The following is a 26,456-nucleotide window of genomic DNA, read 5'->3' as shown; positions in this document are numbered from 1 at the left end:
ATTTATTATCAACTGACTAGCTGATTGGCTTAATGAGGGGAAACTAAACCATTCATGGCTTCACCTCAACCCAAAATGTCAACTTCTGACTTCCGTGCTCTAGACTGTGAGCTTGTTGTGGGCAGGAATGTGTCTGTTTGTTGTTCTATTGTAATAATAATAATAATGGCATTTATTAAGCACTTACTATGTTCAAAGCACTGTTCTCTCCCAAGCGTTTAGGACAGTGCTTTGCACACAGTAAGCGCTCAGTAAATACGACTGAATGAATGAATGAATATGCCAAGAGGCTTAGAGATACTATCTAGTTTCAATACTCTAAAAACACTCTATTTAGCCCCCTTATATAAAAATCTACATTGAGGGAGATTCGTAATTCGAGTGAGTTTCAGCTTGAGTCGGCACGTTGAACACACGTACATTTATTTCCCACCGTACTACGGAACAGAATGAGGCAAACTGTACAGGAGATTTGATTTCTTTTAATCTTGAACAGAAAGTAATTGAGATGCATAATAAGTTTTTTTTTTCCTAAGATAATTAGTAAAAAGTATATGTTATGTCTCATGGAATCAGTTCATCGGGTTTTCTTTTAGTAGCTGGTGATCCTTGGAATAACGTTACAAACTACAGAGGCAAAAATACCAACTGCTCCCCTCCAAACACCCAGTCTGGGGGAAAAAAAATCCACTATGTTTAGTTGGATTAAAGGTTCTCATCTTATAAATTAATACAGGCAGTCGGGGGTGGGGGTGCCTTGTGAGTGCTGTAGTCAACGCTGCTAAAGGAGAAAGCAATTAAACGTATCCATTCATAGTAAAAAATGAGAAGTTACTCAAGATTCACGCAGGTCAACTAATCTCTAGGGAATGAATTACAATTTCCCTATGTGCATTCTGATATTCTAAAAGAAATATGCTTTTCTATAAAATCAGGATTAAGGACTTAGAGATCACATTTCATATTCAGTGCATACCTTCATGTAGTGCATTCCTATGGTACATTACGTGTTTAACGTGATACAACCACCAGACGTCTTCAATGCATGATTTCCCAGGGGACGCAAAACTAGCCAATGCACTAAAACCGTAAAAACCTTTCAAAAAATTGGAATTTACTGGTTAAGATCAGCTTTCTGTGGAGCCCAAGGTACTTACGGGTGGCTTCCACGCTTCTAAAACAAGATTAAGCATACATCTTGGCCTACACCCCAGAAAACTGTACGGGGGCGGGAAAGGGGGAGATCAGGGATGGACATATGGACAGGGATATTAAGCGCTTAGTACAGTGCTCTGCACATAGTAAGCGCTCAATAAATACGATTGATTGATTGATTGACACAACCCAAAATGGTCCTGGAAAAGGCTACATTTGTGACTCGGAAAAGTAAAGGCTTTCTAGACAGCTCTAGGATACCAGGAGTCAGTTTAACAGGGGCAGCTATGGAAATCTGCCACTATCCAACCAGTGATGTTTATGCAGCGATGAAAAAGATTTTGGTAATACATTATGGGATTGTTCTTTTTTGATTCTCAGAACGTAAGTCACGAGACAATTGAGAGCCCTGGACTGGGAGCGACCCCAATTTGAAACGGCCTCTTCACTGGAGGAAGGAGCAAGGTCCAAAAGAGCCAGATTAGCTGACTTCGACTGGTTTACATCCCATGATGAATCTGGTTACACTGATTTAAGCCCAATTTCATTTAGGCAGGTTTTTAACCACAAGAATAAGGACATTCTTAGTACATATTAATAATTACACCAACATATACACAATTAGCAATAATCTACATGATACTTCTTTTGGACTAATCTGTACCTAGTTTGGTTTTTAAAACAGGCTAAAAAGTTTGAATTTACAGTGGTTGTGTAGTTCTACATGCCACCTGTAGTAATTCTCCCATTTCCGGTGGGAATACGTGCAGTTCTTCGGTTTAGGATCCGAACTCAACCGTGTCTTCGGTAATCTGCTTGAACTCATAACTGCCTCGGCCATCCATGTGCAGGTAATACTGTGGGAGAAGGGAAAGTTCACGTAAACTCGTTATAGGTAGGGAACGTGTCTGCTAATTCTTTTCTGTTGTACTCTCCCAAGCGCTTAGTACAGTGCTCTGCATATAATAAGAGTTTTAGACTGTGAGCCCACTCTTTTAGACTGTGAGCCCACTCTTTTAGACTGTGAGCCCACTGTTGGGTAGGGACTGTCTCTATATGTTGCCAACTTGTATTTCCCAAGCGCTTAGTACAGTGCTCTGCACACAGTAAGCGCTTAATAAATACGATTGATGATGATGAAGAGTTCAATAAATACCACTGATTGATTGATCAAAGATTGAAAAAAAAATCCCTTCCGTGGCAGGGTTTTCAGTTTTATTCAAAGAAAAGGCGGAACAGAAACTACTTCACCCAATTCGGTACAGACTAAACACAATGGTGTGTAAGCTCTAAATCAGATCATTCTCTAAATATTTTTTCCTCTTTTAAGCCCCCATAGTTCTCACAGTGTCAATACCTCTTATGGACACATCTCTCCCTTTTATGCCAAGTGAATTGCTGATTTTCCCTGTGTGATCCACAGGAATGGCTGATAAATTGCAACCGTCTTTATAAAGCAATGCTACTCATGATCTGTGCTATTTCTAGGTTATAACTCAGGTTCCCTGGAATGCAGAAATGAGGTAGCTTTCCGGCCCTCCTTGAATTCCTGGAGTGGAGGAATGTGACCGACTCAGACCCTCTGGTTAGGATGATTTAGAAACTTAAAAACGTGGAAATCAGCCAGACAACAGGCTGCCCTCACGGAATGGTTGAGAAACCAGATGGGTGGGTGTCACCTTTCTTTGAGACTCAGCCCCCTCCTTCCCCTCTCCATCCCCCTCCATTACCTCCTTCCCCTCCCCACAGCACCTGTATATATGTTCGCATGTATTTATTACTCTATTTTATTTGTACATATCTATTCTATTTATTTTACTTTGTAAATATGTTTTGTTTTGTTCTGTCTCCCCCTTCTAGACTGTGAGCCCACTGTTGGGTAGGGACCGTCTCTATATGTTCCCAACTTGTACTTCCCAAGCTTCTACTTTATTATTATTATTATCAAGTGCCATCAAGTTGTTTCCGATTCATCGCGACTCTGTGGATATATTTTCTCCAGAACATCCTGTCTTCTGCCATAATCTGTAACCTTTCTAACTACCAGAGTCAAAATTAACTTCGGGCGGGTCCTTTCCAGATGTGATTCTTGAGAAGTAGAAATGTTGGTAACAGTTTTCACACATGCTGTAAACCTTTGAAGGAAAAAGCTTCCTCCCCCCTTTCCAAGTTGGGTCAAGCTCTACAGTGCTACCAAGATTAAGAAATGCAAACCTCATGATGCTTCCAAAGAGACTTTCTGTGAGACACGGTGAAGAGGGTGATGCCAACCTAAGCCAAAGAAAAAAAAGATTTAGAACAAATTTCAAAACCAGCCTGTGCTGAGTTCCAGAAAAACTAGCTGTCTTCAAAAGATTAGTTAAAAATGATAAACTTGGTCATAAGATCTTAATGGAACCCTTAGTCCATTAAACAGTAGACTTGATGTTCTCATTCTCCTGTAGTATCTACTATACATATGCTGTTCTGTAATAATAATGTTGGTATTTGTTAAGCGCTTACTATGTGGCAAACACTGTTCTAAGCGCTGGGGTAGATACTAGGTGATCAGGTTGTCCCACGTGGGGCTCACAGTCTTCATCCCCATTTTACCGACGAGGGAACTGAGAAACAGAGAAGTAAAGTGACTTGCCCAAGGTCACACATTAGACAAGTGGCAGAGCAGCGATTCGAACCCATGACCTCTGACTCCCAAGCCCGGGCTCTTCCCACTAAGCCACGCTGCTTCTCCTTTTCATTCATTCATTCATATTTTCTGAATGCTTACTGTGTGCAAAGCACTGCATTAAGCATTCGGGAGAATCCAGTATGGGAAGCAGCATGGTGTAATGGATAGACTCCCGGGAGTAAGAAGGTCATGGGTTCCGATCCCGGCTCTGCCACTTATCTGCTGTGTGACCCTGGGCAACTCGCTCCACTTCTCTGTGCCTCAGTGACCTCATTTGTAAAATGGGGATAGAAACTGGGAGCCCCACGTGGGACAGGGACCCGATTTTCTGGTACTCACCCCAGCACTTGGTACAGTGCCTGGCACACAGTAAGTGCTTAACAAATACTATTATTATTCCAGTGCATTAACACAATAACTCCCAAATCTAGCTCACTAAGCCCAACCTCACCTCCTTTGCAATCTCTATTTCCTCCTGTCCCCTGGACATCTCCACATGGATGTCTACAGGCCCCTTAAGCTCATTATATCTACCATTTGAACTCTTTCACTTCACTCTCAAGCCTACTGTGCCACCTAGCTTTCCAATCGGTCACACGAGAGGCAGTGTGGCACAATGGAAAGAGCACGGGCTTTGGGTTCAAATCCTGGCTCCGCCAATTGTCAGCAGTGTGACTTTGGGCAAGTCACTTCACTTCTCTGTGCCTCAGTTCCCTCATCTGGAAAATGGGGATGAAGACTGTGAGCTCCCCGTGGGACAACCTGATCACCTTGTAACCTCCCCAGCGCTTAGAACAGTGCTTTGCACATAGTAAGTGCTTAATAAATGCCATCATTACTATTATTATTCTTCTATTATTATTATTATTATTATTCTATTATTATTACTTCTCTGTGCCTCAGTTAACTCATCTGTAAAACGGGGATGAAGACTGTGAGCCCCTCGTGGGACAACCTGATCACCTTGTAACCTCCCCAGCGCTTAGAATCAGCTCGTGGAACAGAGGTAAGTGGTCCGCCTTTAAAGTCAGAGGTTGTCGGTTCAAGCCTGCGGGTCGGTCTATAAACGCAATGTGTTTGTGTAAGCGCCTGAATAAAGATAAATAATGTAATGTGCAAATAAGAGGCTGTGTATAAGTATCTGCATAAAGTAAAATAAGGTTGTAAAGGTACTTGTGCGTATGTCTTCACCTGAATAATGTGTCTCTCTGCCTCAGCTTAATAATGAATTAAAATACTTGATGTGGTAAGGGGTGTGTACAAAGGAAAAAAAGTAATGTTTCTCTGTCTTCTACACTGTGAGCCCACTGTTGGGTAGGGACTGTCTATATGTTGCCAACTTGTACTTCCCAAGCGCTTAGTACAGTGCTCTGCACACAGTAAGCGCTCAATAAATACGACTGATTGATTGATTGATTGATTAGAACAGTGCTTTGCACATAGTAAGCGCTTAATACATGCCATCATTACTATTATTATTATCAATCCCCCCACCCTCCCCATCTCTGATGTGGGGAAGAGGGAGGCTGTTGTTAAATCCTGCTGGTTTTCCCTCTAGGTTCACCCTTTCCCCTCCCTCCAGACCACCACCTCCCAGATGGAAGTGCGCATCCTCTTCCGGCTAGATTGCTGAATCACCTTCCTCAATGGTCTCCCCATTTCCGTCTCCATATGTTGGCATCTTGCACTTCCCAAGCGCTTAGTACAGAGCTCTGCACACAGTAAGCGCTCAATAAATACGATTGAATGAATGAATGAATTTCCAGGATCTCTAGACTGTAAGCTCATTGTGGGGAGGGAATGGGTGTCTGTTATAGTGTTACACTGTTCTCTCCCAAGAACTTGGTACAGTACAGTGCCTGGCACATAGTAAGCCGTTAACTGATGCTATAATTATTATTATTACAGTACCCGGCACACAGTAAGCGCTCAATAAATACATCCGACTGTCTGACTGACTCTCTCTTCTCCGGTCGATAATTCCCGCTTGCCCATCTTTCCAAAATGTCATTCCGGACTCGTCTCTCCAGTCCTCAATGTCCCATTATTCTTTGCATTAAGCAAAAACTCCCAACCACTGGCTTTGGGGCAGTCCATCATCATCATCATCATCAATCGCATTTATTGAGCACTTACTGTGTGCAGAGCACTGTACTAAGCGCTTGGGAAGTACAAGTTGGCAACATATAGAGACAGTCCCTACTCAACAGTGGGCTCACAGTCTAAAAGAATACAGCTAGTCCATCAGCTATCTCCTCCCTGCCAGCTCACTCTCTTCTCTCAGTACACCCCAGCTTGTATTCTTCGTTCCTCCCGAGATCGCCCTTCAAAGCCTTATTAATCAATCAATCAATCAATCGTATTTATTGAGCGCTTACTGTGTGCAGAGCACTGTACTAAGCCCTTGGAAAGTACAAGTTGGCAACATTAAAGGCACATCTCCTCCAGGAGGCCTTCCCTGACTAAGCCCCCCTTGTCCTCTTCTCCCTTCTGCATCACCTGGACTTGCTCCCTTTGGTCCCCCTTCCCAGTCCACGGCACTTACTCACATATCTGTAATTTATTTATTTATATTAACGTCTGTCTCCCCACCCCAGACTGTAAACTCGTTGTGGGCAGGGAATGTGTCTGTTTATTGTCGTACTGTACTTTCTCAAGTGCTGAGTACAGTGCTCTGTGCACAGTAAGCGCTCAATAAATACAACAGAATGAATGAAGATAACTGTCTCTCATTCATTCATTCATTCAATCGTATTTATCGAGCGCTTACTGTGTGCAGAGCACTGAACTAAGCGCTTGGGAAGTACAAGTTGGTAACATATAGAGACAGTCCCTACCCAATAGCGGGCTCTTTCTCGACTGTCCCACGTCAATCAATCAATCAATCAATCGTATTTATCATCATCATCAATCGTATTTATTGAGCACTTACTATGTGCAGAGAACTGTACTAAGTGCTTGGGAAGTACAAATTGGCAACATATAGAGACAGTCCCTACCCAACAGTGGGCTCACAGTCTAAAAGGGGGAGACAGAGAACAAAACCAAACATACTAACAAAATAAAATTAATAGAATAGCTATGTACAAGTAAAATAAATAAATAAATAGATAGACTAATAAATATGTACAAACATATATACATATATACTGGTGCTGTGGGGAAGGGAAGAAGGTAAGGTGGGGGGATGGAGAGGGGGACGAGGGGGGAGAGGAAGGAAGGGGCTCAGTCTGGGAAGGCCTCCTGGAGGAGGTGAGCTCTCAGCAGGGCCTTGAAGGGAGGAAGAGAGCTAGCTTGGTGGAGGGGCAGAGGGATTGGGGGCATTCCAGGCCCAGGGGATGACGTGGGCCGGGGGTCGATGGCGGGACAGGCGCGAATGAGGCCTAACGGTGAGGAGATTAGCAGCGGAGGAGCGGAGGGTGCGGGCTGGGCTGGAGAAGGAGAGAAGTGCTTACTGTGTGCAGAGCAATGTACTAAGCGCTTGGGATGTACAAAATAATAATGGCATTTAAAAAGTGCTTACTTTGTGCAAAGCACTGTTCTAAGTGCTGGGGAGGGTACCAGGTGATCAGGTTGTCCCATGTGGGGCTCACAGTCTTAATCCCCATTTTACAGATGAGGTAACTGAGGCCCAGAGAAGTGAAGTGACTCGCCCAAAGTCACACAGCTGACAATTGGTGGAGCCGGGATTTGAACCCGGGACCTCTGACTCCAAATCCCATGCTCTTTCCACTGAGCCACGCTGCCTCCAGACCCTTATCAATCAATCAATCGATCGTATTTATTGAGCGCTTACTGTGTGCAGAGCACTGTACTAAGCGCTTGGGAAGTACAAGTTGGCAACATATAGAGACGGTCCCTACCCAACAGTGGGCTCACACCCTTATTCGTGCTATCCTCACACCTGCAACTCCCTCCTGCTTCCAATTCTCCAGACCATCGCCCTCCCCATCTTCACTGCCTGGCTGCAGCTCCACCTCCTCCGGGAGGCCTTCTCAGCTCAAGTCTATCCCACGGCCACTCAGGACACGTGGGTGCATAATCTGTATACATTCATTTCCTCTTATTTTTCCATTTATAATAAAAATAATAATAATGATGGCATTTGTTAAGCGCTTACTATGTGCAAAGCACTGTTCTAAGCGCTGGGGGGGGGGGGGATACAATGTGATCAAGTTGTCCCACGTGGGGCTCACAGTCTTAACCCCCATTTTTACAGATGAGGGAACTGAGGTTCAGAGAAGTTAAGTGACTTGCCCAGGGTCACACAGCAGACTTGGGGTGGAGCCGGGATTCGAACCCATGACCTCTGACTCCAAAGCCCGGGCTCTTTCCACTGAGCCACACATTTGCTTTCAACCGCCCGAGGCATTTTGTGACTGTTTTGTGTAAGCCATGTGATTGCACACCCTTTGAGGGCGGGGGTCATGCCTCTTACTAAGCTCGCTGAGGGCAGGGAACTCTGTCCCCAGTCCCCAGACTGAGCCCCCCTTTTCCCCTCCTCCTTCCCCTCCCCACAGCACCTGTATATATGCCCAGATTTATTACTCTATTTATTTTACTTGTACATATTTACTATTCTATTTACTTTGTTAATGCTGTGCATCGAGCTTTAATTCTATTTGTTCTGATGACTTGACCCCTGTCCACGTGTTTTGTTTTGTTGTCTGTCTCCCCCTTCTAGACTGTGAGCCCGCTGTTGGGTAGGGACCGTCTCTATATGTTGTACTTCCCAAGCGCTTAGTACAGTGCTCTGCACACAGTAAGTGCTTAATACGTACGAGTGACTGAACTGCATTCTTCCACTGCAATACACAAGGAGGTACTCAATACCTGCCATTCTTTAATTGCCACGTAGTCACAAAGAACGAATGAATGCATCGTACTCTCCCAAGTGCTTAGTACACTGCTCTGCACACAGTAAGTGCTTAATACGTACGAGTGACTGAACTGCATTCTTCCATTGCAATACACAAGGAGGTACTCAATACCTGCCATTCTTTAATTGCCACGCAGTCACAAAGAACGAATGAATGCATTGTACTCTCCCAAGTGCTTAGTACACTGTTCTGCACACAGTTAAGTGCTTAATAAGTACGAGTGACTGAACTGCATTCTTCATCATCATCATCAATCGTATTTATTGAGCGCTTACTATGTGCAGAGCACTGTACTAAGTGCTTGGGAAGTACAAATTGGCAACATACAGAGACAGTCCCTACCCAACAGTAGGCTCACAGTCTAAACAAGGAGGTACTCAATACCTGCCATTCTTTAATTGCCACGTAGTCACAAAGAACGAATGAATGCATTGTACTCTCCCAAGTGCTTAGTACACTGTTCTGCACACAGTAAGTGCTTAATACGTACGAGTGACTGAACTGCATTCTTCCACTGCAATACACAAGGAGGTACTCAATACCTGCCATTCTTTAATTGCCACATAGTCACAAAGAACGAATGAATGTACTGTACTCTACCAAGTGCTTAGTACACTGCTCTGCACACAGTAAGTGCTTAATACGTACGAGTGACTGAACTGCATTCTTCATCATCATCATCAATCGTATTTATTGAGCGCTTACTATGTGCAGAGCACTGTACTAAGCGCTTGGGAAGTACAAATTGGCAACATACAGAGACAGTCCCTACCCAACAGTGGGCTCACAGTCTAAACAAGGAGGTGCTCAATACCTGCCATTCTTTAATTGCCACGTAATCACAAAGAACGAATGAATGCATTGTACTCTCCCAAGTGCTTAGTACACTGTTCTGCACACAGTAAGTGCTTAATACGTACGAGTGACTGAACTGCATTCTTCCACTGCAATACACAAGGAGGTACTCAATACCTGCCATTCTTTAATTGCCACGTAGTCACAAAGAACGAATGAATGTACTGTACTCTACCAAGTGCTTAGTACACTGTTCTGCACACAGTAAGTGCTTAATACGTACGAGTGACTGAACTGCATTCTTCCATTGCAATACACAAGGAGGTACTCAATACCTGCCATTCTTTAATTGCCATGTAGTCACAAAGAACGAATGAATGCATTGTACTCTCCCAAGTGCTTAGTACACTGTTGTGCACACAGTTAAGTGCTTAATAAGTACGAGTGACTGAACTGCATTCTTCCACTGCAATACACAAGGAGGTACTCAATACGCGCCATTCTTTAATTGCCACGTAGTCACAAAGAGTATAAGCAAATTAATCGATGGTAATGGGTCTAAGGTTCAATTACATATACTAGTTAAAATACAAGGTTAATGAAGTAATCTATTCCCCTTCAACCATCACACTCATAACTGGTGTCTGTCTTCTATGCTGTGTGACCTCGGACAAGTCACTTCACTTCTTTTAGACTGTGAGCCCACTGTTGGGTAGGGACTGTCTCTATATGTTGCCAATTTAGTACAGTGCTCTGCACATAGTAAGCGCTCAATAAATACGATTGATGATGATGATGATGACGACTGTCTCTATATGTTGCCGACTCGTACTTCCCAAGCGCTCAGTACAGTGCTCTGCACACAGTCAGCGCTCAATAAATACGACTGATTGATTCTCTGGGCCTCAGCTACCTCACCTGTCAAACGGGACGGTGAGCCCCACGTGGGACGGGGACTGTGTCCAGCCCAATTTGCTCGTACCCACCCCAGAGCTTAGGACACTGCCTGGCACGTAGTAAGCGCTTAACCAGCAGTAGCAGTACCCTGGAGGTTTTTACTTCCATGAAAAACAAAGGTGGCTTACCTTCCGGCAGTGACTGTAAATGTAACCTTCAACGTCGACGCTCACGGCACTGGTGCATTCATCCAAGATCGCAAACTGGGGTTTGTGGTAAAACAATCTTGCCATCTGAAAGCAAGCAAGCAGAAGTTTCTTTTGACTGATCAAAAGTACAGATGCGTATTTTCAAATGGAATCGTATCTGACCAGATGAGGCTGAAGAATGCACTTGCAGGCTGAAACGGTACAATCTGACGCAAACGACTACCAGGCATGTGGGATGGTAATGATGGCTTTATTCCTACTCCTTGGCAGCTTAACCAGGAGATCAATCAATCAGTCACATTTATTTGAGCGCTTACTGTGTGCAGAGCACTGTACTAAGCGCTATCGAGATAAACTCAATAGATTAATTCACCGTCCCAAAGCATCAGGACCCATTCAGCCGATTACCTTTTCCAGACCTCCAGCTTCACACCTCCTTGATCAGTCCGTTCTACCTTCATGACCCTGCTAAAAATCCGCCCTTTCCTCTATATTGAAACTGCTACCACATTAATCCAAGCACTTCTTCTTATTATTATGGCATTTATTAGGCGCTTACTATGTGCAAGGCACTATTCTAAGCACTGGCTCTATATTGAAACTGCTACCACATTAATCCAAGCACTTCTTCTTATTATTATGGCACTGATTAAGCGCTTACTATGTGCAAGGCACTGTTCTAAGCACTGGCTCTATATTGAAACTGCTACCACATTAATCCAAGTACTTCTTATTATTACGGCATTTATTAAGTGCTTACTATGTGCAAGGCACTGTTCTAAGCACTGGCTCTATATTGAAACTGCTACCACATTAATCCAAGCACTAATAATAATAATAATAATAATAATAATAATAATAATAATAATAATAATGGCATTTATTAAGCGCTTACTATGTGCAAGGCACTGTTCTAAGCACTGGCTCTATATTGAAACTGCTACCACATTAATCCAAGCACATATAATAATAATAATAATAATGGCATTTATTAAGCGCTTACTATGTGCAAGGCACTGTTCTAAGCACTGGCTCTATATTGAAACTGCTACCACATTAATCCAAGCACTAATAATAATAATAATAATAATGGCATTTATTAAGCGCTTACTATGTGCAAAGCACTGTTCTAAGCACTGGCTCTATATTGAAACTGCTACCACATTAATCCAAGCACTTCTTATTATTATGGCATTTATTAAGTGCTTACTATGTGCAAAGCACTGTTCTAAGCACTGGCTCTATATTGAAACTGCTACCACATTAATCCAAGCACTTCTTCTTATTATTATGGCACTGATTAAGCACTTACTATGTGCAAGGCACTGTTCTAAGCACTGGCTCTATATTGAAACTGCTACCACATTAATCCAAGCACTTCTTCTTATTATTATGGCATTTATTACGCGCTTACTATGTGCAAGGCACTGTTCTAAGCACTGGCTCTATATTGAAACTGCTACCACATTAATCTAAGCACTTCTTATTATTATGGCATTCATTAAGTGCTTACTATGTGCAAGGCACTGTTCTAAGCACTGGCTCTATATTGAAACTGCTACCACATTAATCCAAGCACCACTTATTATTATTATGGCATTTATTAAGCGCTTACTATGTGCAAGGCACTGTTCTAAGCACTGGCTCTATATTGAAACTGCTACCACATTAATCCAAGTACTTCTTATTATTACGGCATTTATTAAGTGCTTACTATGTGCAAGGCACTGTTCTAAGCACTGGCTCTATATTGAAACTGCTACCACATTAATCCAAGCACTTATAATAATGATAATAATAATAATAATAATAATAATAATAGCATTTATTAAGCGCTTACTATGTGCAAGGCACTGTTCTAAGCACTGGCTCTATATTGAAACTGCTACCACATTAATCCAAGCACATATAATAATAATAATAATAATAATAATGGCATTTATTAAGCGCTTACTATGTGCAAGGCACTGTTCTAAGCACTGGCTCTATATTGAAACTGCTACCACATTAATCCAAGCACATATAATAATAATAATAATAATGGCATTTATTAAGCGCTTACTATGTGCAAGGCACTGTTCTAAGCACTGGCTCTATATTGAAACTGCTACCACATTAATCCAAGCACTAATAATAATAATAATAATAATAATAATGGCATTTATTAAGCGCTTACTATGTGCAAAGCACTGTTCTAAGCACTGGCTCTATATTGAAACTGCTACCACATTAATCCAAGCACTTCTTATTATTATGGCATTTATTAAGTGCTTACTATGTGCAAAGCACTGTTCTAAGCACTGGCTCTATATTGAAACTGCTACCACATTAATCCAAGCACTTCTTCTTATTATTATGGCACTGATTAAGCACTTACTATGTGCAAGGCACTGTTCTAAGCACTGGCTCTATATTGAAACTGCTACCACATTAATCCAAGCACTTCTTATTATTATGGCATTTATTACGCGCTTACTATGTGCAAGGCACTGTTCTAAGCACTGGCTCTATATTGAAACTGCTACCACATTAATCTAAGCACTTCTTATTATTATGGCATTCATTAAGTGCTTACTATGTGCAAGGCACTGTTCTAAGCACTGGCTCTATATTGAAACTGCTACCACATTAATCCAAGCACCACTTATTATTATTATGGCATTTATTAAGCGCTTACTATGTGCAAGGCACTGTTCTAAGCACTGGCTCTATATTGAAACTGCTACCACATTAATCCAAGTACTTCTTATTATTACGGCATTTATTAAGTGCTTACTATGTGCAAGGCACTGTTCTAAGCACTGGCTCTATATTGAAACTGCTACCACATTAATCCAAGCACTTATAATAATAATAATAATAATAATAATAATAGCATTTATTAAGCGCTTACTATGTGCAAGGCACTGTTCTAAGCACTGGCTCTATATTGAAACTGCTACCACATTAATCCAAGCACATATAATAATAATAATAATAATAATGGCATTTATTAAGCGCTTACTATGTGCAAGGCACTGTTCTAAGCACTGGCTCTATATTGAAACTGCTACCACATTAATCCAAGCACTTATAATAATAATAATGGCATTTATTAAGCGCTTACTATGTGCAAGGCACTGTTCTAAGCACTGGCTCTATATTGAAACTGCTACCACATTAATCCAAGCACTTATAATAATAACAATAATAATGGCATTTATTAAGCACTTACTATGTGCAAGGCACTGTTCTAAGCACTGGCTCTATATTGAAACTGCTACCACATTAATCCAAGCACTTAATAATAATAACGATATTTGTTAAGCACTTACTATGTGCAAAGCACTGTTCTAAGTGCTGGTGACGTTACAAGGTGATCCCACAGGGGGCTCACCGTCTTCATCCCCATTTTACAGATGAGGCAACTGAGGCCCAGAGAGGTGAAGCGACTTGCCCGAAGTCACACAGCTGACAAGCGGCGGAGCCGGGATTTGAACCCATGACCTGTGACTTCAGAGCCCGGGCTCTTTCCACTGAGCCACTCCTTGATTACTACCTCAGTTTCCTCCTGTCTCTCCCCACTCCGGTTCACATTTCACTCTGCTGCCCGGATCATTTTTCGACAAAAACCATGCAGTCCAAGCTTCCCCACCCCTTGAGTCTTCTAATGGTTGCTCATCCAACTCCACATCAAACAAAATTTCCTTACCATTGGCTTTAAACCACTCAATAATAATAATAATAATAATGATGGCATTTGTTAAGCGCTTACTATGTGAAAAGCACAGTTCTAAGTGCTGGGAAGGTTACAAGGTAAGCAGTTCACCTTGCCCACTTCTACCTCACTGATTTTTCACTGAGAAGCAGCGTGGCTCAGTGGAAAAGAGCCCAGGCTTTGGAGTCAGAGGTCATGGGTTCAAATCCCGGCTCCGCCACTTGTCAGCTGTGTGACTTTGGGCAAGTCACTTCACTTCTCTGGGCCTCAGTTCCCTCATCTGTAAAATGGGGATGAAGACTGTGAGCCCCACGTGGGACAACCTGATCACCTTGTATCCCCCCAGTGCTTAGAACAGTGCTTTGCACATAGTAAGCGCTTAATAAATGCCATTATTATTATTATTTTGTACAGCTCAGCAAACTCACTTGGCTCCTGTAATGCCTAACGCCAACCTATAAGAACTGTATCTCATTTATCTCACGGCAAAACCCTCGACCATATCCTGCCTCAGGCCTGAAACTCTCTCCTCCTTCATACCCGACAGACGATCCTTCCCTTCCCCACAGCACCTGCATATATGTATATATGTTTGTACATATTTATTACTCTATTTATTTATTTATTTTACTTGTACATATCTATTCTATTTATTTAATTTTGTTAATATGTTTGGTTTTGTTCTCTGTCTCCCCCTTCTAGACTGTGAGCCCACTGTTGGGTACCTGTATATATGTATATATGTTTGTACATATTTATTACTCTAGTTATTTTACTTGTACATATCGATTCTATTTATTTAATTTTGTTAATATGTTTGGTTTTGTTCTCTGTCTCCCCCTTCTAGACTGTGAGCCCACTGCTGGGTACCTGTACATATGTATATATGTTTGTACATATTTACTACTCTAGTTATTTTACTTGTACATATCTATTCTATTTATTTTATTTTGTTAATATGTTTGGTTTTGTTCTCTGTCTCCCCCTTCTAGACTGAGAGCCCACTGTTGGGTACCTGTATATATGTATATATGTTTGTACATATTTATTACTCTATTTATTTATTTATTTTACTTGTACCTATCTATTCTATTTATTTTATTTTGTTAATATGTTTGGTTTTGTTCTCTGTCTCCCCCTTCTAGACTGTGAGCCCACTGTTGGGTACCTGTATATATGTAATTATGTTTGTACATATTTATTACTCTATTTATTTATTTATTGTACTTGTACATATCTGTTTTATTTATTTTATTGTGTTAATATGTTTGGTTTTGTTCTCTGTCTCCCCCTTCTAGACTGTGAGCCCACTGTTGGGTAGGGACTGCCTCTATGTGTTGCCAACTTGTACTTCCCAAGCGCTTAGTACAGTGCTCTGCACACAGAAAGCGCTCAATAAATACGATTGATTGACTTATTGATTGATCACCCTCCACAGCTTCAAAGCCTTGGTAAAAGCCACATTTCCTCCAAGAGGCTTTCCCCCAACCAAGCCCTCATTTCCCCAACTCCTTTTCTGTCGACCTTGAACTTGGATTTGTACCCTGTAAGCATTTGATATTCACCACACCCCCAGCACTTATACACATATCCATAACATTTATTTTCTTTATCATTTATGTATCTATTTGTTACTTATTTATTTATTCCCAGAGAAACAGCGTGGCTCAGTGGAAAGAGCTCAGGCTTTGGAGTCGGAGCTCATGGGTTCAAATCCCGGCTCCGCCAACTGTCAGTTGTGTGATTTCGGGCAAGTCATTTAACTTCTCTGTGCCTCAGTTACCTCATCTGTAAAATGGGGATTAAGACTGTGAGCCCCCCGTGGGACAACCTGATCACCTTGTAACCTCCCCAGCGCTTAGAACGGTGCTTTGCATATCGTAACTGCTTAATAAATGTTATTATTACTATTATTATTATTATTATTATTATTATTGTTATTATTATTAAATGCCCCTCTCCGGCTTTAGACCATAAGCCCCTTTGTTGGCAGGGAACGTTTCTACCAATTCTGTTACACTGTACTCTCCCAAGTGCTTAGTACAGTCCTCTGCACATAGCAAGCACGCAATAAATACAATGGATTAATGCTTTATGTGTAATTTGCATGACAATTGGAAATTGTTTATAATAGACCCCCTGAGATGGGTAAAGATGAGGTTCCCTGGATAATAATAATAATAATGACGGCATTTATTAAGCACTTACTCTGTGCAAAGCACTGTTCTAAGCGCTGGGGAGGTTACAAGGTGATCAGGTTCATTCATTCATTCAATCAATCATATTTATTGAGCGCTTACTGTGTGCAGAGCACTGTACTAAGCGCGTGGGAAGTCCAAGTTGGCAACATACAGAGACGGTCCCTACCCAACAGCGGGCTCACAGTCGAGAAGGGGGAGACAGACAACAAAACAAAACATATTTACAAAATAAAATAAATAGAATAGTAAATATGTACAAGTAAAATAGAGTAATAAATACGTACAAACATATATACATCTATACAGGTGCAGTGGGGAGGGGAAGGAGGTAGGGCCGGGGGATGGGGAGGGTGAGGAAGGGGAGAGGAAGGAGGGGGCTCAGTCTGGGAAGGCCTCCTGGAGGAGGTGAGCTCTCAGTAGGGCTTTGAAGGGAATGATTAAGAGTACGAGAAGCAGCGTGGCTCAGTGGAAAGAGCCTGGGCTTTGGAGTCAGAGGTCATGGGTTCAAATCCCCGCTCCGCCAATTGTCAGCTATGTGACTTTGGGCAAGTCAATTCACTTCTCTGGGCCTCAGTTCCCTCATCTGGAAAATGGGGATGAAGACTGTGAGGCCCCCCATGGGACAACCTGATCACCTTGTAACCTCCCCATCGCTTAGAACAGCGCTTTGCACACAGTAAGCATTTAATAAATACCATCATTATTATTATTATTAAAAGTATTGGCTAGCTCAGTGGAAAGAGTCCGGGCTTGAAAGTCAGAGGTTGTGGGTTCTAATTCCAGCTCCGCCACTTATCGGCTGTGTGATTTCGGGCAAGTCACTTAACTTCTCTGTGCCCCAGCTACCTCATCTGTAAAATAGGGATTAAGACTGGGGGCCCCACGTGGAACAACATGATTATCTTGTATCTACCCCAGCGTTTAGAACAGTGCTTAGCACATAGTAAGAGCTTAATAAATACCATCATTATTATTATTATTAAGACTATTGGCTAGCTCAGTGGAAAGAGCCCAGGCTTGAAAGTCAGAGGTTGTGGGTTCTAATCCCGGCTCCACCACTTATCAGCTGTGTAACTTTGGGCAAGTCACTTCACTGGGCCTCAGTTACCTCATCTGTAGAATGGGGATGAAGACTGTGAGCCCCACATGGAACAACGTGATTACCTTGTATCTATCCCAGCGCTTAGAACGGTGCTTGGCACATAGTAAGCGCTCAACAAATCCCATCATTACTATTATTACTCCTAATGATAATTTTAATGATGGCATTTGTTAAGCGCTTTCTGTGGGTCAAGAACTGTTCTAGGCACTGGAGTAGATACAAGTTAATCAGTCAGACACCGTCCCTGTCCCTCACGGGACTCATAGCCTAAGGAGGAAGAACAGGCGTATTAATAATAATAATAATGATGGTATTTGTTAAGTGCTTACTATGTGCAAAGCACTGTTCTAAGCACTGGGGAGGATACAAGGTGATCAGGTTGTCCCACAGGGGGCTCACAGTCTTAATCCCCATTTTACAGATGAGGTAACTGAGGCCCAGAGAAGAGAAGTGCCTTGCCCAAAGTCACATAGCTGACAATTGGCGGAGCCGGGATTTGAACCCATGACCTCTGACTCCAAAGCCCGGGCTCTTTCCCCTGAGCCACGATACTCAATCCCTATTTTACAGATGAGGAAACTGAGGCCCAGATTGGTGAACTGACTTGCCCAAGGTCACACAAGCAGGCGAGTGGCCGCAGCAGGATTGTTGGGACTCAGGTCCTCTGAGCCCAGGCTCTTTTCTCTAGGCCACACTGCTTCTCTTTTTCTGGGTGAAGACAAACTGCGTCTTGGGAAAATTAATTTTTCACCTTAATTGCCTTGACAAAGGCCTTAATCAAAATGAAGGTGTTAGAGAGCTGGAGATCTAGGAGAAGCAGTGTGGCCCAGTGGAAAGAGCACAGTCCTGGGAGTTAGAAGCTGAATCAGAGGCAGGAGTCCTGCCAACTGCTTACTGTGTGACCTTGGGCAAGTCGCTTAACTTCTCTGGGCCTCAGTTTCCTCAACTGTAAAATCGGGATTCAATACCTGTTCTCCCTCTTCCTTCGACTCTGAGCCCCAGGAGGGACAGGGACTGTGTCCAACCTGATTAACCTGTATCTAACCCCAGTGCTTAGAACAGTGCTTGACCCACAGAAAGCGCTTAACCAATACCACCATTAATAATCAGGTCAGACATAGTTCCTGTCCAACATGGGTGGGGTGGGGGGGGGGGGTCACAGTCTCTAAGTATTTCTTCCAATCCAATTAATAAAATTCAATTTAAGTGGTGGTTTTAGTTCATGTTTTATTTCTGACCTCCAACATTTCAATTTCACCATACTTTTAAATCGTACCGCTTATTCATCTTCCAGCATCCAATATGTTAATAATCATCATCAATCGTACTTATTGAGCGCTTAAACTTCTCCCACTCTTTTATGCCTCACCCTTTGTTCCCTTTATTCACCGCACCTTCACCATATGTCCCAAAGCATTTATGTACATACTGCTTATTCATTTTGTCATTTGTATCATATTTCAACTTGTACTTCCCAAGCGCTTAGTACAGTGCTCTGCACACAGTAAGCGCTCAGTAAATACAACTGAATGAATGAATATGATGATATGTAGTATTATTATTGTTAAATAATCTCAATGGGGGGGTTAATTCCTGTTCTCCCTCCTACTTTAACTATGAGCCCCATGTGGGACAGGGACTGTACCCAACTTGATTACCTTGTACTTACCCCAGGTACTTCCCAAGCGCTTAGTACAGTACTCTGCACACAGTAAGCGCTCAATAAATACAACTGAATGAATGCTTAGGACAATTCTTGATGTATAATAAGCACCTTAAAACACTATTATTATTGTTGTTGTTAATGATAATGGTAATAAGAAGAATAATGATAAAGGAGGCGCCACTTAATCGGTGGCATTTATTGAGCAACTCCTGTGGGGCAGAGCACTTAAGTGCTTGGGGGAGATTGATAGAAATTAGTATACCCAATCCCTGCCCTCAAGAAGTTTACAATCTAATGGAGTCATCTGAGGGAGTCCAGGGCTAGTTGTTATGGGGCCTGCCGATGCAGTCTGCAAGACCGACGACGCCTCCTGATTTCCATCTTCGCATTTGCCGAATTGTTGAGGATTAGTTCATCTCTTGAGGCTGATTTCAAATTTAAGACTAAACCTTAATCAAAACTCCTTTACAGCAGGGGCAGATTTTTTCTCTCTTCTTTTTTTTTTTTTACTTTTACTCTACTCTCCCAAGGGTCTAATAAAGTCCTCCTTGCAAAACAGTCATTCAATAAATAATAATAGTAATAATGATAGCATTTATTAAGCACTTACTATCAATCAATCATTTATTGAGCACTTACTGTGTGCAGAGCACTGTACTAAGCGCTTGGGAAGTACAAGTCGGCAACATATAGAGACGGTCCCTACCCAACAGTGGGCTCACAGTCTAGAAGGTGTAAAGCACTAAGTGCTGGGGAGGTTAACAAGGTGATCAGGTTGTCCCACAGGGGGCTCACAGTCTTCATCCCCATTTTACAGATGAGGTAAGTGAGGCCCAGGGAAGTGAAGCGACTTGACCAAAGTCACACAGCTGATAAGTGGCGGAGCTGGGATTTGAACCCATGACCTCTGTCTCCAAAGCCCGGGCCCTTTCCACTGAGCCACGCTGCTTCTCTTGCCCAAAGTCACACAGCTGACAAGTGGCGGAGCTGGGATTTGAACCCATGACCTCTGACTCCAAAGCCCAGGCTCTTTCCACTGAGCCACGTTATTGAAAGAATGCCTAGAAGAAAGCATGAGGGGCAAGAAACACTTATTTGACACTACTTTTTTATTCATAATGCTGGTGATGTATCAGTAAATCGACTTCAATCTATACAGCATAACTGTAGTTCCACACCTCCACTGTCTAACTGCAAAATCTTCATCCTGAACCATTTTTCACTATGATCGGCATTTCCTTGCCTAGGTTCCAATCAACCAATCACTCAATCGTATTTATTGAGCGCTTACTGTGTGCAGAGCACTGTACTAAGCGCTTGGGAAGTACAAGCTGGCAACATATAGAGACAGTCCCTACCCAACAGTGGGCTCACAGTTCCACAGAATAAACTGTTCCTCTTGTCCACACTTTCTCCTTTCACTGTTAACTTTTGGGCGGATTTCGCTTCTTCAGATCATCTTAGACAGAATTTGAAGTTTAGCCACAAGGCTAAACTGAAGAAGATTTTTACGTGCTTTAACCCTCATCTGTAGACAATATCCACTTCATTTTACTTCAGCTCTCACCCAAAACCTTTCCCCGAAGACGACTGGCAATATGTTCCCACAGAACAGGCTTCTATCCGCCACACTCAATGATTCCTCCCATCATTCATTCATTCAGTCGTATTTATTGAGCGCTTACTGTGTGCAGAGCACTGGACTAAGCGCTTGGGAAGTACAAGTTGGCAACATACGGAGACGGTCCCTACCCAACAGTGGGCTCACAGTCTAGAAGGGGGAGACAGAACAAAACAAAACATATTAACAAAATAAAGTAGAATAAATATGTACAAATAAAATAGAGTAATATGTGCTTGGATCAAGGTAGTGGCAGTTTGGATGCAGAGGAAAGGGTGGATTTAAGTGATGCGAACACTTCCCAAGCGCTTAGTACAGTGTTCTGCACACAGTAAGCGCTCAGTAAATACGACTGAATGAATGAAGAACCGACAGGATTTGGTGACAGATTAAATACGTGGATTGAATGACGGAGAAGAATTGAGGAAAATGACAAGGTATGGGTTTGGGAGACAGGAAAGATAGTGGTATTGCCTATACTGACGGGAAATACAGGGAAAGGGCAGGGTTTGGGTGGGAAGATGAGTTCAGTCGACTCCCCCTTTTCTTATTCTTCTCCAATACCGTCCCTCTCCTTCAGTCATCTTCAGATTTTTCAGGACCGTTTCAGATCATTTCAGCAGAGTGAACTCCTCCTTTGAACTGGAGACTGTCCGCTTTGGGGTTGGGGTGGGAAAAGAAATTGCATTGACCCCCAATCGCCTCTCTAAAGGCGTGGTTCTCAGACAAGACCTATATCTGTAATTTCATTTATTTGTATTGATGCCTGCCTCCCCCACTCTAGAATGTGAGCTCGCTGTGGGCAGGGAATGTCACTGTTTATTGTTGCATTATACTTCTCCAAGCGCTTAGTACAATGCATTGCACCCAGTAAGCGCTTAATAAATATGACTGACTAACGAATGGACAATTGCAGTAACTGCTCCATTCTAAAAAACAGCTTGTAGGAAAAGGATATCGGGCATCATCATCATGATTACCACTAATGATAATCAGGCCCATTGATCAATGATATTAATTGAGCGCTTACTGTGTGCAGAACACTATTTCGTGTTTGAGAGAGTACTACGTGAGCCCGTTGTTGGGTAGGCACTGCCTCTATCTGTTGCCGAATTGTACTTTCCAAGTGCTTAGTAATGCTAATAATAATAATAATGATGAATAATTATGGTATTTGTTAAGCCCTTATTATGTGCCAAGCACTGTTCTAAGCACTGGGGTAGATACAAGGTAAGCAGTTTGTCCCACGTGGGGCTCACAGTCTTAATCCCAATTTTACAGATAATAATAATAATAATGATGATGGCATTTGTTAAGCGCTTACTATGTGCAAAGCACTGTTCTAAGCACTGGGGAGGTTCCAAGGTAAGCAGTTTGTCCCACGTGGAGCTCACAGTCTTAATCCCCATTTTACAGATAATAATAATAATAATAATAACAATAATAATAAAAATAATGATGCCATTTATTAAGTGCTTACTATGTGCAAAGCACTGTTCTAAGCGCTGGGGAGGTTACAAGGTGATAACTGAGGCCCAGAGAAGTTAAGTGACTTTGCCCAAAGTCACACGGCTGACAACTGGGGGAGCCGGGATTTGAACCCATGACCTCTGACTCCAAAGCCCGGGCTCTTTCCACAGAGAGCTGTCCCACGTGGGGCTCACCGTCTTCATCCCCACAGTGGACTGTGAGCCCACTTCTAGACTGTGAGCCCACTGTTGGGTAGGGACCGTCTCTATATGTTGCCAACTTGTACTTCTCAAGCGCTTAGTACAGTGCTCTGCACACAGTAAGCGCTCAATAAATACGGTTGAATGCATGAACTAACACACGCCACTGATTGATAAGAGGTTTCTGAGGAATAATACTTGGAGAAATACTACTCTATATACTCTACCTGTATATATGTATATACGTCTGTACACATTTATTACTCTATTTATTTATTTTACTTGTACATATCTATTCTATTTATTTTATTTTGTTAGTATGTTTGGTTTTGTTCTCTGTCTCCCCCTTTTAGACTGTGAGCCCACTGTTGGGTAGGGACTGTCTCTATGTGTTGCCAATTTGTACTTCCCAAGCGCTTAGTGCAGTGCTCTGCACACAGGAAGCGCTCAATAAATATGATTGATTGATTGATCTACTTCTACGGGTTTCTTTTCCCCTTTACTCATCTTCAGCCACTCCCCCTCTCATTCCTCCTTTAGCCAGTCACACCCTTGATTCCCTTATCTCTGGAAACCTCCACCCACACAGCCAGGTCATAGTTTAACCTGTTTACCTACATACTTCCTTATCCTTTTCCTATGCTCCCCGGGAAACAAGACACATTCACACCCTTGTTCTCCTGTCTTTCCAACTTTTTGGCATCTACTGACTCTCCTGAGCGCTTAATATGGCGTTCTGCGTACATAAAGCGCTCAATGAATCACCACTGATTAATGGATTGATTCTGAGGGCCATCTACAAATAACAATTTCACATTTATTTCATTTGCTTTCAAGAACATCCACGTTTCGGGCCAAGTCAAATGGATGACCTGCCCTAGATTCCGTAATCCTTAACTCAGCTCATTTAAGGATTAACTCACCCTGGGCCTCAAGGCTGTCCATCCATCCCCTCACCCCCTCCTACCTCACCTCCCTTCTCTCCTTCTCCAGCCCAGCCCGCACCCTCCGCTCCTCGGCCGCTCACCTCCTCACTGTGCCTCGTTCTCGCCTGTCCCGCCGTCGACCCCGGGCCCACGTCACCCCCCTGGCCTGGAATGCCCTCCCTCTGCCCATCCGCCAAGCTAGCTCTCTTCCTCCCTTCAAGGCCCTACTGAGAGCTCACCTCCTCCAGGAGGCCTTCCCACACTGAGCCCCTTCTTTCCTCTCCCCCTCTCCATCCCCCCATCTTACCCCCTTCCCCACAGCACCTGTATATATGTATATATGTTCGTACATATTTATCACTCTATTTATTTATTTATTTATTTTGCTTGTACATATCTATTCTATTTCTTTTATTTTGTTAGTATGTTTGGTTTTGTTCTCTGTCTCCCCCTTTCAGACTGTGAGCCCACTGTTGGGTAGGGACTGTCTCTATATGTTGCCAACTTGTACTTCCCAAGCACTTAGTACAGTGCTCTGCACACAGTAAGCGCTCAATAAATACAATTGATTGATTGATTGAAAAGTGACTTGCCCAAGGTCCCATAGCTGACAAGCGGCGGAACCCGTATTAGAACCCACGACCTCTGGCGCTTTTTCCACTGAGCCACACTGCTTCTCTCCCAAGTGCTCTCCTATCAATCAATCAATCGTATTTATTGAGCGCTTACTATGTGCAGAGCACTGTACTAAGCGCTTGGGAAGTACAAATTGGCAACACATAGAGACAGTCCCTACCCAACAGTGGGCTCACAGTCTAAAAGTCTCCTAAGTCTCCTAAGTGCTTAGTACATATTAAGGGCTCAGTAAATGCTAAAATAGATCTTTAAGACTGTGAGCCCACTGTTGGGTAGGGACTGTCTCTATATGTTGCCAATTTGTACGTCCCAAGTGCTTAGTACAGTGCTCTGCACATAGTAAGCGCTCAATAAATACGATTGATGATGATGATGATGATCGGTGGATTGAATCCAGAGAGTGGGGGGAGAGCCATGGACGGCAGCGGATGAGAGGGATACAAAGAGAGTGTGAGGAGGAAGCGGAGCCCTCAACCCTAAATAAAAGCTGCCACAGAATGCATTTTCTCCCTAACTTCAAGAGCCACTCTCCTTCTTGGGATAATTTTCTGAGAAGAGGCAATCGCTCTGTTCAATCACTGTAGCTCCTGATTGGCATCTGGCAGGAAACTTTCAAGGACACCTACGTCTTTCAGGCCAAATCAAATGGATGACCTGCCCTAGATTCCGTAATCCTTAACTCATACGCCGCCTCACTCATTTTTCAGTCAACACAGCAGTGTGAGAAGAGAAACCTCATTTCCCTGGCCGCCGTGGAAATCAGCTCCTGATTGGCATCTGGCTTACAAAGGATCAGGTGCACAGGTTTCTGCGCTTGCAATGGTCACTGTCCTACTACCTGGGATCACCATTTTAAACTCTTTAACCTCACTGCGTGAGCGGGGAGAGCGGTGATTCGTCTACACAGCCGCCTGGCCAGGCACCGAAGAAGGCAGCAGCACGGATCAGGGCCACGCTGTCGGCAGCCCAAGCCCCTGATCTCATCAGAACATCTGCAGGGGAAGCAGCAGAAGGAGGTAGAAGGCAGTGGAGCTGGGTTATCAGCCCACAGCACCCTTCTCCAAGCGCTTAGTACAGCGCGCTGCACACTAAGCGCTCAATAAATACGACTGAATGTATGAATGAATGCAATCAAACCCACCACCAAAGCCTGCAGACCGGTTCAGCCTCCCTAATCACTGGACTATCTTCTCTCTCCCTCTTACAACGTAGGACTGGTGATCGCACGTATAATAATAATGTTGGTATTTGTTAAGCGCTTACTATGTGCAAAGCACTGTTCTATATGTGTTCCCCGGCTGGCACTGGCCATCTTGGACTATCTGCGCGTGTCCCGGTGTTACAATTCAGTCCTTGCTAAATAAAAAGGATGATAAATACACGGGGAGCAGCGTAGCCTAATGGATAAAGCCTGGGAGCCAGAGGGCCTGGGTTCTAATGCCGACCCCACCACTTGACTGCTGTGGGACCCTGGGCAAAGTCACTTAACTTCTCCAGGCCTCGGTTTCTTCAACTGCAAGATGGGGATTCAATACCTTTTTTTTTTCTTGAGGCATTTATTAAGCACTTACTATGTTCAAAGCATTGTTCTAAGCGCTGGGGAGGTTACAAGGTGATCAGATTGTTCCACGTGGGGCTCACAGTCTTAATCCCCATTTTACAGATGAGGTAACTGAGGCACAGAGAAGTCAAGTGACTTGCCCAAAGTCCAAAGTCACACAGTTGATAAGTGGCGGAGCCAGGATTTGAACTCATGACCTCTGACTCCCAAGCCCGTGCTCTTTCCGCTGAGCCACGCTGCTCGTCTAATAATGATGGCATTTGTTAAGCGCTTAGTATGTGCAAAGCACTGTTCTAAGTACTGGGGAGGTTACAAGGTGATCAGGTTGTCCCAAAGGGGGCTCACAGTCTTAATCCCCATTTTACAGATGAGGGAAGTGAGGCCCAGAGAAGTGAGGTGACTTGCCCAAAGTCACACAGCTGACAATTGGGTGGAGCCGGGATTTGAACCCACGACCTCTGACTCCAAAGCCTGGGCTCTTTCCATTGAGCCACGCTAATTCTCCCTCCTACTTAAGACTGTGAGTCCCACACAGGACAGACTGTGAGCCCACTGTTGGGTAGGGACTGTCTCTATGTGTTGCCAATTTGTACTTCCCAAGCGCTTAGTACAGTGCTCTGCACATAGTAAGCGCTCAATAAATACGATTGATTGATTGACAGGGACTGTATACGGCCTGATTACCTTGTAGCTACCCGGCGCTTAGAAAAGTGCTTGTCATATAGTAAGTGCTTAACGAATACCATAAAAAATAAAGATATCACTTGCATAA

At 43.2% G+C, this 26,456-nt stretch overlaps 1 protein-coding gene across 1 annotated transcript in view; it reads right to left on the bottom strand.

Moving 5' to 3' along the window:
* Positions 1-464: 464 nt before the first annotated feature.
* Positions 465-26,456, bottom strand: part of ABCD3 (ATP binding cassette subfamily D member 3) — a 116,930-nt gene continuing 90,938 nt past the window's right edge. The window contains exons 21-23 of the mRNA XM_038745136.1: positions 10,584-10,688; positions 3,370-3,426; positions 465-2,012 (exon numbers count right to left, since the gene is read on the bottom strand). Of these exons, the coding sequence (XP_038601064.1) occupies positions 1,935-2,012; positions 3,370-3,426; positions 10,584-10,688 (240 nt within the window). The 3' untranslated portion in view covers positions 465-1,934. The remainder of the gene's footprint in view (positions 2,013-3,369; positions 3,427-10,583; positions 10,689-26,456) is intronic.

This window comes from Tachyglossus aculeatus, chromosome 4 (genome assembly GCF_015852505.1).
Source record: "Tachyglossus aculeatus isolate mTacAcu1 chromosome 4, mTacAcu1.pri, whole genome shotgun sequence".
Taxonomy (NCBI): domain Eukaryota; kingdom Metazoa; phylum Chordata; class Mammalia; order Monotremata; family Tachyglossidae; genus Tachyglossus; species Tachyglossus aculeatus.
This window is presented reverse-complemented; position numbering and strand designations above follow the sequence as displayed.